The sequence below is a fragment of the Oncorhynchus clarkii genome, chromosome 1 (assembly GCF_045791955.1).
Source record: "Oncorhynchus clarkii lewisi isolate Uvic-CL-2024 chromosome 1, UVic_Ocla_1.0, whole genome shotgun sequence".
Classification (NCBI taxonomy): domain Eukaryota; kingdom Metazoa; phylum Chordata; class Actinopteri; order Salmoniformes; family Salmonidae; genus Oncorhynchus; species Oncorhynchus clarkii.
The window spans coordinates 61,195,463-61,210,009 of record NC_092147.1 but is presented as its reverse complement, the minus strand read 5'-3'; the positions used below and the strand labels follow the sequence as shown (position 1 = coordinate 61,210,009).

Sequence of the window (14,547 nt, the reverse complement as noted above, 5' to 3'; positions counted from 1 at the left end):
AATGGCGAGCCAATTACAGAAAATATTTTACGTTTGTGACTGTGACAAAATAAAAGCAGGGCATTCTACCGGAGAATTTTAGAACTTGGACACTGTCTCATTGGCCTGACGTTATATCCTAATCTGACTTTGGTGCAGTTCATGTTCTTTACATTACCATCTCTGGTAAACACATACTATATCAAATAAAGTCAACATTTATTTGTCACATGCACAGGATACCGAAGGTGTAAACATTAGCAAAATTGTTACTTGCATAGTGAAGTCTTGTTTAGATATGTAGCTAGCTATCTAAACAATGAACCATAATCACAACCCATAACGTTACTACATTGCGTGCAGGTAGCTAACCAACCAACCAGGTTCAATGTTAGCTAGCTAGCTAACATTAGGCTGTAACGAGTGATGCCAATGGCTCTGAGATACAAAGAATATTACTACACAGATCATACACGTAACGTTAGCTAGCCAGCCAGCTAACTTTAGCTAGCTGACAGTACGCTTTAACGTGAAATTAAAATGACTTTCTGACTAAATTAGAAATGTATAATATCTCAATGTAGCTAGCTAGACTCTCTTACCCGTACACATGGTTGGATGCTTCTTTCTCTCTGTCACGGATGCCATGGTTGTCCTTAGTTTGAAGATGTAATCCGGAGACAGGTGTTCTATACAAAAGCCTTCTGTGTGTTGTCTTTTCGACTCATTCTGCATACTTACAATCAAATGGCAAAATTTTCTCCATCTCCGTAGCTATCATATTCCAATTCACTGGGCATTCCACTGCCTTCAAAACATGCTACCTGGCAGACCAATCTGAACTCATCTCTCTGCATGTCCAGCCCATCCATTATCTCAGCCAATCATGGCTAGCGGTAAGGTTCCTTTCTTTTTCCGTGGCTAAAACTACTATGCTCGTAATTTAACAATTCTTACTTATTTTCAGGTGGCATACAAGTTTGTATGGCACATAAAAGTTCACATGTTCCAGAAGGCATTTCTTTCTCTTTTTTTACCCCCTTTTCTCCCCAATTTCGTGGTATCCAATTGTTAGTAGTTACTATCTTGTCTCATCGCTACAACTCCCGTACGGGCTCGGGAGAGACGAAGGTCGAAAGCCAAGCGTCCTCCGAAACACAACCCAACCAAGCCGCACTGCTTCTTAACACAGCGCGCATCCAACCCGGAAGCCAGCCGCACCAATGTGTCGGAGGAAACACTGTGCACTTAGCGACCTGGTTAGTGTGCACTGCGCCCAGCCCGCCACAGGAGTCGCAAGTGCGCGATGAGACAAGGACATCCCTACCGGCCAAACCCTCCCTAAACCGGACAATGCTTTGCCAATTGTGTGTCGCCCCACGGACCTCCCGGTCGCGGCTGGCTGCGACAGAGCCTGGGTGCGAACCCAGAGTCTCTGGTGGCACAACTAGCTCCGCCACCCGGGAGGCCCCAGAAGGCATTTCTAAATTAAAAAGTTTATGTTCAAATGCCTCTCCTGTGACATACATAGTTCCCTTAAACAAGTCACCATATTGCAGTCTGTGCTAGCGAAAGTCCTGTAGCTTAGCATTCGTTTCATCGGACCAGTTCCATGTTGTGCGTCACTGGTACTTCTTGTTTGAGTTTTTGCTTGTAAGCAGGAATCAGGAGGATAGAGTTATGGTCACATTTGCTAAATGGAGTGCAAGTGAGAGCTTTGTCGTCATCTCTGTGTATGGAGTAAAGGTGATCTATAGTTGCACAGGTGTCATGCTGGTAGAAATTAGGTAAGACTAAGTTCAGTTTTGCTGCGTTTAAGTCACAGGCCACTAGGAGCATCGTATCTGGATGAGCATTTTCTTGTTTACGTTTGGCCCTATATAGAGTTTTCAATATAGATGGAAACTCTTGATAAATATTATGATCTATAGCTTATCATGAGCTATTCTAACTCCGGCAAGGAGAACCTCAAGACTTCCTTAATATTGGAGATTGTGTGCACCAGTTGTTGTTACAAAGAGACACACACAGTGCAGATGTTGCCTGTAATCCATGGCTTCCATAACTGCCGTTCTGTCTTGCCGATCCATGGAAAAACCAGCTAATTGTATATTTTCTATATGTCCTTGTTCAGACAAGTTTACGAGGACCATTGGATATTCCAGTTCTTCAGGTCCCGTTGATAGGATGGTCTCGAACACAGCTTGTCCAGTTTGTTCTCCAGTGATTGTACATTTTCCAATAAAACGGAGGGTAGAGGGGGTTTATTTACTCACCGCCACAGTTTCAACAGGGTGCCCAGCACGTTGGCCTCTCGGCCCGTTGAAGTAGAAATATTCATCCAAATCGAGGTTCTGATGTCCAGAAGCTCTTTTCGGTGGGTGGAAACATTTATGTAAAACATTTTTTAAGATCAGCTCAAAAATACACACAAAATAGCAGGGACTGGTCATGAGCCCATTTCTACTATTGCTTTAATTGGCATAGTTCGATTGTACTTTCACGTGGTCCCTGCAAAGCAATGGCATTGCTTAGAGGGGAAAAGCCTTTGTTTGTTGTTTCACTTTGTCGTCTGTCTTTTTTTGCCATCATTGCACGTGCAGTAATCAAGTTGCAGGTGTTATTTTACTCCCCCCCCCTCTTTGTTTGTGTATTGTTAGAAAGAAGCTCTTGCCTTAAGGCCTTTTGGGAAGCCTCTTTATGAGAGTGAGGCTTCCTTTTAATACAAAGTTCCTTTTGTAGAGGTGATCTAAGGTTAAGGCTATTTTAGACTAAAGGGTGACAAATCACTAATCAATTCAACAATCCTGTTGCCGCTCCATTGAATAGAATAATAATTATTTGGTGGGTGCTTATTTGTCCTATTTTACACGTGTACAAGTGTGTACTTATGTGAATTAGAAATGTTTTTTGCATATCCCCACTCTCCCTTAGACACCTGTGGAAAGTTGGGGTCAGAGCCGGGGGCAGCCATTATTAACGTCATCTGGAGCGAAATCGGTTAAGTGCCTTGCTCAAGGGCACAGGGGCATATTTTTCACATTGTCTGCTCTGGGATTCGAACCAGCGACCTTTTGGTTATTGGCCAAACGTTCTAACCCCAAGGAATACCTGCCAACCGTATGCGAAAACTGCCTGTAGTTGCAATTGAAAGGCTGAAGGGACAAATTACTTATCAATTTACAAGCCTGTTGGAGCTCCATTAAAGAAAACAGCCTTTCGTTGTGATTCTCAATATAGCCTAGTATTAACATAAAAGTGAAAGAAAAGGCACAGCATTATTAATGGCCTACGTACAGTAGCCTGCACATAACGTCACTGTCCACCGGTAACAATTTAACTTCCTTGTTACTGTAATGCGGTCATACGTTTGTTGTATTGGGCAGGTTCTGCGCCACAGCAAGAGGGCATGATTTGACACCTCTTGGCCTGATCTCAGGGAAAGTAGCTTCACTTGAGAGGGAGTTGAGAGTAGCTGAACGCCGATACCGATTATTGGAGGACCAAAAAAAGCCGATACCGATTAATCGGCTGATTTTATTTATTTATTTATTTGTAATAATGACAATTACAACAATATTGAATTAACACTTATTTTAACTTAATATAATACATCAATAAAAATCCATTTAGCCTCAAATAAATAATGAAACATGTTCAATTTGGTTTAAAAAATGCAATAACAAAGTGTTGGAGAAGAAAGTAAAAGTGCAATATGTGCCATGTAAAAAAGCTAACTTTTGAGTTCCTTGCTCAGAACATGAGAACATATGAAAGTTGGTGGTTCTTTTTAACATGAGACTTCAATATTCCAAGGTAAGAGGTTTTAGGTTGTAGTTAATATAGTATTTATAGGACTATTTCTCTCCATACCGTTTGTATTTCATATACCTTTTGACTATTGGATGTTCTTATAGGCACTATAGTATTGCCAGTGTAACAGTATATCTTCCGTCCCTCTCCTCGCCCCTACCTGGGCTCGAACCAGGAACACATTGACAACAGCCACACTCGAACCCATTGCTCCACAAAAGCCACAGCCCTTGCAGAGCAAGGGGAATAACTACTCCAAGTCTCAGAGCGAGTGACGTTTGAAACGCTAACTAGCTAGCCATTTCACATCTGTTACACCAGCCATTATGCTGACAGGCTTGAAGTCATAAACAGCACTGTGCTTGCGAAGAGCTGCTGGCAAAACGCAATGAAAGTGTTGTTTGAATGAATGCTTATGAGCTTGTGCTGCCTACCATCGCTCAGTCAGACTGCTCTATCAAATCATAGACTTAATTATAACATAACACACAGAAATACGAGCCTTTGGTCATTAATGTGGTCGAATCCAGAAAATATAATTTAGAAAACAAAGCGTTTATTCTTTCAGTGAAATACGGAATCGTTCGGTATTTTATCTAACATTGCACAATCTTCAATGTTATGTCATAATTATGTAAAATTCTGGCAAATTAGTTCGCAATGAGCCAGGCTGCCCAAACTGTGAGAAGAGCTCACTGACCATTTCACTCACCCTAGCAGTGCTGGTTAGGCTGTTTTTATGTTATCCAGAGCGTCGGTGACTGTAAATGTATTGCTGGCAACAATTTAATTATGCTTTTTTTTGCCATCGTTTACTGACACTGGCCATATTCAACGGGTGTTGAGCGTTCATAAATGTGTCAGTTATTCTGCGCTCTGGTACACTCAGACAAAATCGGAGAAGTCTATCGACAGTTGTCGCAGTGGCATCATGAACGTTGTATTGAAATAGTTACTTGCATAGTGGAGTCTTTTTTTGTTTAGGCCTGTAGTTAGCTAGCTAAATAATTAACCCTATTCCCCATTCATAACATTACTACCCTGCATGAATCTGCAGGTGGCTAACCAACCAGGTTCAATGTTAGCTAGCTTGCTAACATTAGGCTATAACTAGCAATGCAAATGGCTCTGAGATACAGTACATACACACAACGTTAGATAGCAAGCCAGCCAGCTAACGTTAGCTAGCTACCTAACAGTACGCTTAAACTTGAAATGTAAACTGCTTTCTGCTTTAATATCTGAAAATGTAGCTAGCTAGACTCTTATACATGGATGGACCCATCTCCCTCTTTCACAGATGCCATGGCTGCCTTTTAGTTTGAAAATGAGACAGGTGTTTTTTACAGCCTTCTGTCTGTTCTCTTTTCAACTTCCTCTGCATATTTGGAATCAAAGGCCAGAATTTTCTCCATCTCCTTAGCTATCATACTCAAATTCCACCATCTCGATCCACTGATTTCAAAAGTCGGTCCTCCAGAAAGTGGAGCGCAACACTTAAAAAAAAAAATAAATGAAATAAAATAAAAATTTGTTCAAGTGGCTCATCTGTGAAGTAGTGACACGCCTAGTTTCCTGATACCACTCACATATTCGGTCTTGGCAAGACTTTTGATTATGGCATTTACAAATACATTCATTTGGTGCAAAGGGTAATGTAGCATTACATCAAAGTACAGGCCAACTTTTGCATCATGTTTAGGCCTGTATTACACTAATTAGTGTGTGCTCTACACATACAGTGTGGTTAAAAACATTGGATCCAGAGGATCGGTGATTGGTGGCCCTAAAGGTGTTAAGTACTGTCACTGTTTCATCAAAGTAGTTAGAGCAAATTTATTTCACCCTTCATCGCAAATATGCTCCACAACCACTGTGATGGCATGACAACATTACTAGAATGTTCTATGTATTCACAGTATATATCAATCTATGGAGCCAGTGCTGAAAATGGCCAGTTGGCCTTACCCTTTCTCCTCATCCCCTAACTAGACCTGAATCAAACTGGCACGGCACAGTCAAGTTAGAGAGAGTGTGTGTGTGTGTGTCTGTTTTTTTAAAAATTGTATTCGTTTTTTTTAACACAGTGTTGAAATATGACCACAGGCCCTGTGATGTTTGTTCTGTATCTGTAAATGATGGGCGGATAATGATGGTATATAAACACACATAAATGCATCCTGTTTTTTTTTTCTGTCTCAACTCCAGTGATTCATGGGCCATGGAATGGCGTTACAGGAATGCACTGATCACTCAGTACTACCCGTTGCTGCTTCTCTCATTGAGTAAATAAGCCCAGGGAGGCAAAAGAGAGGGCTGAATGAATGGAAGTATAAACGGATCAATCAGTATACGAAAAAATTATTGTAAGACGATGCATTGGGGTTCTCTCCCCTAAGATACATGTTGAGAATCACTCAATGTACTACAGGGTTCTACACTAACTTTTTCAGTTGGTGGCACATGCACATGATTTTGGTCGCACCAATTTTTTTCAAATAAAATAGTTGATAATGACCTGGTCTGTATCCCATAATGTGCCTGCATTCCATACAGATCCAAGCTAATAATGACTAGCTGTCTTTCAAGGTAGCATGCCCTTGTCTTGATTTGGATACTGTAACAGCAAAGACAATATACTTAAAATAAAGTGCAACATGTGTTTATTGCAGATTTCAAAGTGCCATGTTATTTTCTGTGAAATCCTCTAGGGGGCAGGATTTGGAAAAAAATATACTTAATACCAAAACAATACCGCAGCAAAAAAAAAAAATTGGGGAAGGATTGATTTGTATTAATTTTTTTACATTTCTAATTTCAGAAACACGCTTTTTTCATCATAAAAACAACTACATTGATGTTCCAAAGCCATAGCAATGCTTAAACCACATCAGGGGACCAGTTGTTAGAATATCTGAGAAATTTCCATTTTTTTGTTGTTGTGTAGTTACCTTTTTAATTCAGGTGCGCACCAGCCAGACAGTTGAGTTTGCCTAGCTGTGTTTCTGCAGCGCATTTGTAATGGAGTTTTCAAAACAAATATCCACTGGATTGATGCAAATGATCATTATTGTGCCAGGTAGGCATTGGCTCCTTTGTGGTTACCTTTTTAATTGGCTTTCCATCTACCCGAAAAGGCTAATGCCATCATTAGCATTGCTAACGGCTACAGAAAGTGATAGACATATAGGCCCTACGCGCACAGCAGACAGCAATTGTATCAATCATTTATAGGGAAAAAAACAAGTTGAAGCCAACATTCAATGTTGTCTTGCCCATAATATCCGCACATGGTTTTACACAACAAGCGTAATAGACAACCGCAACAGAAGCGACAGGAAACAGACATTCATTAACTCTGATTAGAAATAAAATATCAGAAAATTATATTGGAGCAGGAGAACTTATAAATAAGCTACAATGACTTTTCAAGGACCAAAGAGCCTAGAGGAGATGTATGATTATCAAGGCTATCCATGATGACAACATGATGGCAACATGTTTCTTACTGCTTTCCTACCCCTACTGCCGCCGGTCTTCGCTCCACGCAACAACCAGCTGTTTGAGATCTGCGCGCTCTCTCCGCCCAACAGATTATCTATAGGCTATATATGTGCAACGCGCATGAATAAACAGATTCGGGAATCCATATTAAATGTTTAAAAAATATATATATATTTAGCCTAGATAAAAAATAACATTATTACAATATTATTTTCACTGGCCCAAGCTGGCCACTGACGGGATGACCCGGAGGGTTTCTAAAACATCCCGTGTTGAGCACAGTCTGGCATTCCCGTACTGTTGTTGCCTCTTCATAAAGTTGGTTTATTTTTGGTCATTTGCACATTTTACTGTTTTGAATAAATCATGATGATAAAAAAAAAGTAAATTGTGAACTAAAAATGAACGTGACCAGGGAAAATGTTCAAGGGCACTCTTGTGACCACTTAAAATCAGTGTCGCACTGCAAAGTTAAACTGTCGCAAATACGACTGTTTTGGTCGCAGTATCGAACCCTGTACTAGTACATTGTGTGCAGGTGCAAAAAAATAAATTATGCACAACAATTTGGAGAATGGTCGTCCATTCAGAATGTTAAGTCCTGTATTGGCCCGTACAGTGCATTCGTAAAGTATTCAGACCCTTCACTTTTGCCACATTTTGTTACGTTACAGCCTTATTCAAAAAAATTATTAAAACATGTTTTCCCCCTCATCAATCTACACACAATGCCCCATAATGACAAAGCAAAAACGGAAATATCACATTTACATGAATTCAGACCCTTTGCTCAGTACTTTGTTGAAGCACCTTTGGCAGTGATTACAGCCTCGAGTCTTCCTGGGTATGACGCTACAATCTTGGCACACCTGTATTTTTGAAGTTTCACCCATTCTTCTCTGCAGAACCTCAAGCTCTGCTAGGCTGGATGGGGAGCATTGCTACACAGCTATTTTCAGGTCTCTCCAGAGATGTTCGATCGGGTTCAAGTCCAGGCTTTGGCTGGGCCACTCAAGGACATAGAGACTTGTCCCGAAGAAATTCCTGCGTTGTCTTGGCTGTGTGCTTACGGTCGTTGTCCTGTTGGAAGGTGAGCCTTCGCCACAGTCTTGAGGTCCTGGAGCAGGTTTTCATCAAGGATCTCTCTGTACTTTGCTTTGTTCATCTTTGCCTCGATCCTGACTAGTCTATCAGTCCCTGCTGCTGAAAAACATTCCCACAGCATGATGCTTCCACCACCATGCTTCACCGAAGGGATTGTGCCAAGTTTCCTCCAGATGTGACCCTTGGCATTCAGGTCAAAGTGTTCAATCACGGTCTGAGAATCTTGTCCTGAGGCACCTTTTTTGGCTAACTCCAAGTGGGCTGTCATGTGCCTACCATAAAGGCCTGATTGGTGGAGTGCTGCAGAGATGATTGTCCTTCTGTCACTGGAACTCTGTTAGAGTGACCATCAGGTTCATGATCACCTCCATTACCAAGGCCCTTCTCCCCCAATTGCTTAGTTTTCCAAGGCAGCCAGCTCTAGGAAGTGTCTTGGGGGTTCCAAACTTCTTCCATTTAAGAATGATGGAGGCTAATGTGTTATTGGGGACCTTAAATGTTGCAGACATGTTTTGGTACCCTTCCCCAGATCTGTGCCACAAAACAATCCTGTCTTGGAGCTCTATGGACAATTTCTTTGACCTCTTGGCTTGGTTTTTGCTCTGACATGCACTGCCAACAGTGGGACCTTATATAAACAGGTGTGTACCATTCCAAATCATGTCCAATCAATTGAATTTACCACAGGTGGAATCCAATAAAGTTGTAGATGCATGTCAAGGATGATCAATGGAAACAGGATGCACCTGAGCTCAATTTCGGGTCTCGTGGCAAAGGGTCTGATTACTTATCTAAATAAGGTATTTCTGTTTTTGCTTTGTCATTGTGGGGTATTATGTGTAGATTGACGAGAGACATGTATTTAATACATTTTAGACGAAGGCTGAAACGTAATACAATTTTGAAAAAGTCATGGGCTCTGTGTACTTTCTGAATGCTCTGTAAAAGGGTTCAGCACCAGCCTGCAGGAGCTTACTCTGAGGTCACTGTGCAGAGATTATGAATCTGGGTTTGTAAACAAGGCCACAGCTCCGGATCCCAGGAACGCCAATAGCCAGTGAACTGTACCCTGTGGTACAACGGTTCTATGTCTATTCATTAAAATGTTGTAATCTGCGTTTTTTTTAGGATAAAGATCATGGATTGTCTTTCTTGTCAGATTTATTCATTTCCTGTTCGTGTGTTGCCCCCACATTTTTGTTAGTGTTTTTAGATGTTGTATTTAACAAGTCTTACCCTATTTTGGTAACGCAAGATAATTCATTTTAGAATGAATGTCTTGTGAATCAATCGGCCGGGCTTTTCACTGTGTGTTGTATGAGTGAGTGAGTGAGTGAGTGGGCCAATATTCTTGGCTAGGGCCGCAGTGTGTTTGCTTTCTTCTGCTGAGCGGTGTGTGTGGACAGATTAAGAGCTGTGGTCTCGAGCAAACAGCGGTATTAAAGCAACAAGCAGAGGGAGTCTGAGCTAACATGCTGGGCTCCTTGGCCACACAAATGGCAGAGGAGAGATTGACAGCAGCATAATCCCTACATAAAGCACTTCCATGACTGGGTGTGTTTCCATTTTTACTGAGTGGTCCAATTAGATTGGAAAATGGGGGAAAATAGGCCTATAGCCATGATATTCTTGCGTTGCATAGACTTTCAGTTGTCTATTTCAAGACAATAAGTGACACACTGTCCCTGAAGTTTTAGGTGTTGGATTTTCTTAACTTTTCTGAGGCTTTGGGTAGGCGTTGTTTGAGAAGGTTGTTATAGGCAGCCTAAGTAAGAGACCGAAGCATTCCCTCATTGCTTAGTCATGTTGTTACAACGTCATTGGATTTTACTGCCTGCCCCGCGGAGAAGCAATGTTGCTGTTTTCCTGCATATACTGTACTTTAGTCTCCTCTGGCACAGACTTAAAGCTGCAATATATAACTTTTTGGGTGACCTGACCAAATGTGCATAGAAATGTGAGTTAGGTCTGTCAATCTCATTGAAAGCAATTCTAAGAAGTGGTAGATATGTTCTATGTGCACTTTATGTTTCCCGTTAACCTGTAGTGACGCCCATCCCGTGAACAGGACCATTATCATCATCTGACACTAATTAGCATAATGCAACGGACATAAATCTTCCTAGAAAATCTTCCTATTCATGAAAATCACAAGTGAAATATATTGGAACACAGCTTAGCTTTTTGTTAATCACCCTGTCATCTCAGATTGTCAAAATATGCTTTACAGCCAACGCTAGACAATCATTTGTGTAAGTTTATCATAGCCTAGCATAGCATTATGCCTTGCTAACAGCAGGCAAACTTGTCACGGAAATCAGAAAAGCAATCAAATTAAATTGTTTACCTTTGATGAACTTCGGATGTTTTCACTCACGAGACTCCCAGGTAGACAGCCAAAGTTCATTTTTTCCCAAAATATTATTTTTGTTAGCGAAATAGCTCTGTTTGTTCTTCACGTTTGGCTGAGAAATCGCCCGGAAATTGCGGTCACCACAACGCCGAAAAATATTCCAAATTAGCTCCATAATATCGACAGCAAACGTTGTTTAGAATCCATCCTCAAGGTGTTTTTCTAATATCCGTCTAATATTTTCTAATATATCCATCTGGACAATATAATATCCCGTTTAAAACAGGAACGTTTTTTTTCTCCAAAAATGAAAATACTGCCCCCTAACACCAAGAGGTTAAGTTTAGTTTTTTTACTTTCTTCTTATACACTAGCTTCAAACAGCTGAAATTACAACATTTTTGGTTAAGGAAAATGTAGTTCACAGCGGTTTAGATGGTACAATGATTCTCTGCACTATGCTTGCTTGTTTTCTCACAAACTGAAATTATGCAAACTATTTAAAAAATGTAGCAACCAGGAAATGGCGGAGCGATTTTCGCGTAGTGCATCTTTTAAGTTATCATCTATTCGGGCCTGACCTAAGTTTTGTGAGTTGGGAGGTATCTAAGATGGGGCTTCCACCACTTGTTGTGGGCCCACGATGTGCCGGTCAGCGGCCCACTCCAACACACCTCCCCCTAGCCCAGAACCATCGCTCGCAGACCCAAACGTTTCCTTAACCACAGATGATGTAGCTGTTGCCAGCACTTAATGGAGGCCTTTCATGTTTAAACCTTTTCACTTTGTCTTCCATTTCTTTGAATTTCTACCTATGTCATTAATACCCACCGTTTTCACCTCCCCTACTCAAGTGTTTGCTGAGGGTGTTAGTATGTACTTACAGTAATTGAAAGGGGACTTTTTTGGAAGTGGTAAACCGGGGCTAATGCAGGGACATTATGTGCCATGACAGAGACAAACTAGTGTTCGGTACTGGAAACCCTTCAGGTATCTGTGTCAAGACTTCTTAACTATGCAGCGTTTATACACTTAAGTAACCCACTTGTGTAATCAAACGTGTTGCTGTTTGCGTGTAAACCAACAGGGAATGTTCATCTGTTATTGACAGCATCTGGCAGAGAGGGGGTAATTAAAGGCACTTGTTAACTAAGACTCACGCTCTGAGACATTACCAGAGGATCCCATTCTGGAGATACTCCCACCCCTCTTCACTATTTATGAATAGCCTGATGCCAGTACACTTTGTACTGTCTTGGCACACTAAGGCGTAGCCTATAGGCTACATTTTATATGGTAACCCAGTCATTGCGTAGGATCACTGGTTCCCACTCAGACCAAGTGCTCTGCTAGGAGTAGAATTGAAGCCAACCGCACAAGGGATTTTATGTTTTAACCGCCCACACTTTCACACTTTCAGTTTATCTTCCTAGCACTTTACTTAACTATGAAAACAGGCCAAGGAAACTGAGATTTTAGGCTGTGACCCTAATGAATGCTTCCCCATGTGTTTCAGGTACATTACGGCTCTGACAGACTCTGAGGAAGAAGAGAAGAGTGAGGCTGATGAGAGTCAGGAGGAAGTGACCGTGATCGAGCCTCTGGACGAGTTCTCAGCCCTCCTGGAGAGGATGGATGCTCTACACAATGGCACGGATGGAGACAAGAGGGAGTGCCTCCGCACCATGCTGGATAAGAGGACAGAGGTGGGCTTCTTCAACCAACAGTCCTAGTCTTTAGTTTGGATGTCCTAGGCCTAGAAGCAATGTCCAAGACTGCCGCACAGAAGAAATGCCAGCCCGCGCAGCCAGAAATGCACAATATTGAAACAGTTCTGAATTTATTAGAGTTCGCCCCATTATTTTACACTATACTTAGATCAACGATTCACTGTGAGACTTGTGAATCAACATAATATTATCACCCTTTTTAAATGCATCAACCAAAATGAATCTTTGCAAGATTGAGTTGGTGACTTTGCTGAAGGCAACAGAGTAGAATTCTACTAACCGGTAGCCATCACCCGAGTTTGCGAGTTGATGCGCTTTTCAGGTCAAAGTGCAGAGCCACATGCACATTTGTTAATATTCTTTGCTAGTTAGCGAGTTATTTGCCCAGTTAGGCTGTAGCTAATTATTGGTCAGAAATGGGGGAGTGACTGCTTCCTACAAGAGCAAAAACTTGTACATTTCTAGCTGTCTTTGAAAAGCAAGTCAGGTAAATGGCTTTTATATGTCTTAAAGGGGCAGTGTTGTATTTTGAGACAGGCTTGAATAATGCAAAGAAGCCAATAGGCAGAGGGTAGCCTACATTTTTCTCTTGATTCTCTGTATGGTAATAATAATGACTTTTTTATTTTGTAAAGTGGTTTCTTGCATTATATGACGTAATACAATGCAATTCCCACTCACCTATTTGGCCCATGTTGTTACAGACCAAGTAAAAAAATCTTTCCTACTTGTCAAAAGGTTAACATCAAGCCCTTCATAAAACATGTTATGTCTCTAACTTAAAGGGTTACAGCCTCGGTGTTCAAAGTAAGCACATGCTGGAAGTTGCACGGAATTCTCACAACGTTCAACTTTCCACTCAAGAGACCTTAAAATTTGCTCCATGCTGACAATAATTAGATGGGCGATTGCATAGAAGAAAACTATGTTTTTCCAAAATAGCAAAACAAATACTATTTGAATCCAAGTCTGAGCAGTGAAGTTCCTCGGTGAAACCTGCCTCCAAATGGAAGTCAATGTGTGAAATTTATTGACACTCCTCTTTTCTTCACAGTTTGGACAGAACACTACTTTCTTATGGCGACTAGTTCGAGCCTATGTGGATGTCCACGACATCACTACCAACCTAGAGCAGAAGAAGACCCATGCAGAGACTGGTAATAAACCACATACTGACCCCTTGATCTCCAGTATTCACATCATGTACCAAAGATTAGGGTTATACAATTCCCAAAATTTCCCAAAATGTCACGGTTTCTTTTTCCCAAAATGCCCAGGTTTTTCAGAGTGTCTGGAAATATGCAACCATAGCAGTTCCTGGTATTGGAGACATGTATGTTCATTTGCACAACTGGTTCTGCAGGCCACCAACTTGTTGGCAGTATCCACGTCTCGGAGTGGCCTGGAAGTAGTCCTGGTGTTAATCAGCAACTGAATGACACCTGGAAAACCAACCAGTTGGCATGAACCTCTAGTATTGATAATATGACCTCAGTAAGCCAATTTCAAATCTGGCCACAAAGATAACTAGCAGGATCTGTGGTGAGCTTTGGCGAAATTTGTGAGCACAGCTGTATTCTGTCATCCGTAGGCTTATGATGAAGTGCTCTACTTACAGCTAGCTATATGAGCATTAGCAATAATGCAAAATGAGCCATTCACAGGGTCTATTGCGCCACATTAAGTTGTCAGTAAGACACGGTTGTGCATGGACTAATTTCCCACATGCAACCTAGCACAATGGCCCATTTGGCCAAAACAACACTACATATAACAGTTAACTTTTCACGCTCTTCACATGTCTAGAATGACGTAATGCTGTTGGCAAGAAGAAACAAAAGGCGACCGGCCTACATGACTATAGACCTTTAGCACCCACCTCGTCATCATGAAAAACTTTGAACACCTGGTTCTGTCCCATCTCAAAACCACCACCGACGCCCTCCTTGACCACATGCAGTTCGCCGACAGAGCCAATTGGCCTGTGGATGATGGCGTCAACATGGGCCTTCACTACATCCTTCAACACCTCAACAACCCGAGGATATTGTTTGTGGACTTTAA

General features: G+C 41.5%; 1 protein-coding gene across 3 annotated transcripts in view; it reads left to right on the top strand.

Moving 5' to 3' along the window:
* LOC139410035 (regulator of microtubule dynamics protein 2-like) overlaps positions 1-14,547 on the top strand; it is a 68,101-nt gene that overhangs the window by 18,755 nt on the left and 34,799 nt on the right. For all 3 annotated transcript variants that reach the window (XM_071155468.1, XM_071155483.1, XM_071155475.1), the window contains exons 3-4: positions 12,270-12,459; positions 13,538-13,640. In XM_071155468.1, the coding sequence (XP_071011569.1) occupies positions 12,270-12,459; positions 13,538-13,640 (293 nt within the window). The remainder of the gene's footprint in view (positions 1-12,269; positions 12,460-13,537; positions 13,641-14,547) is intronic.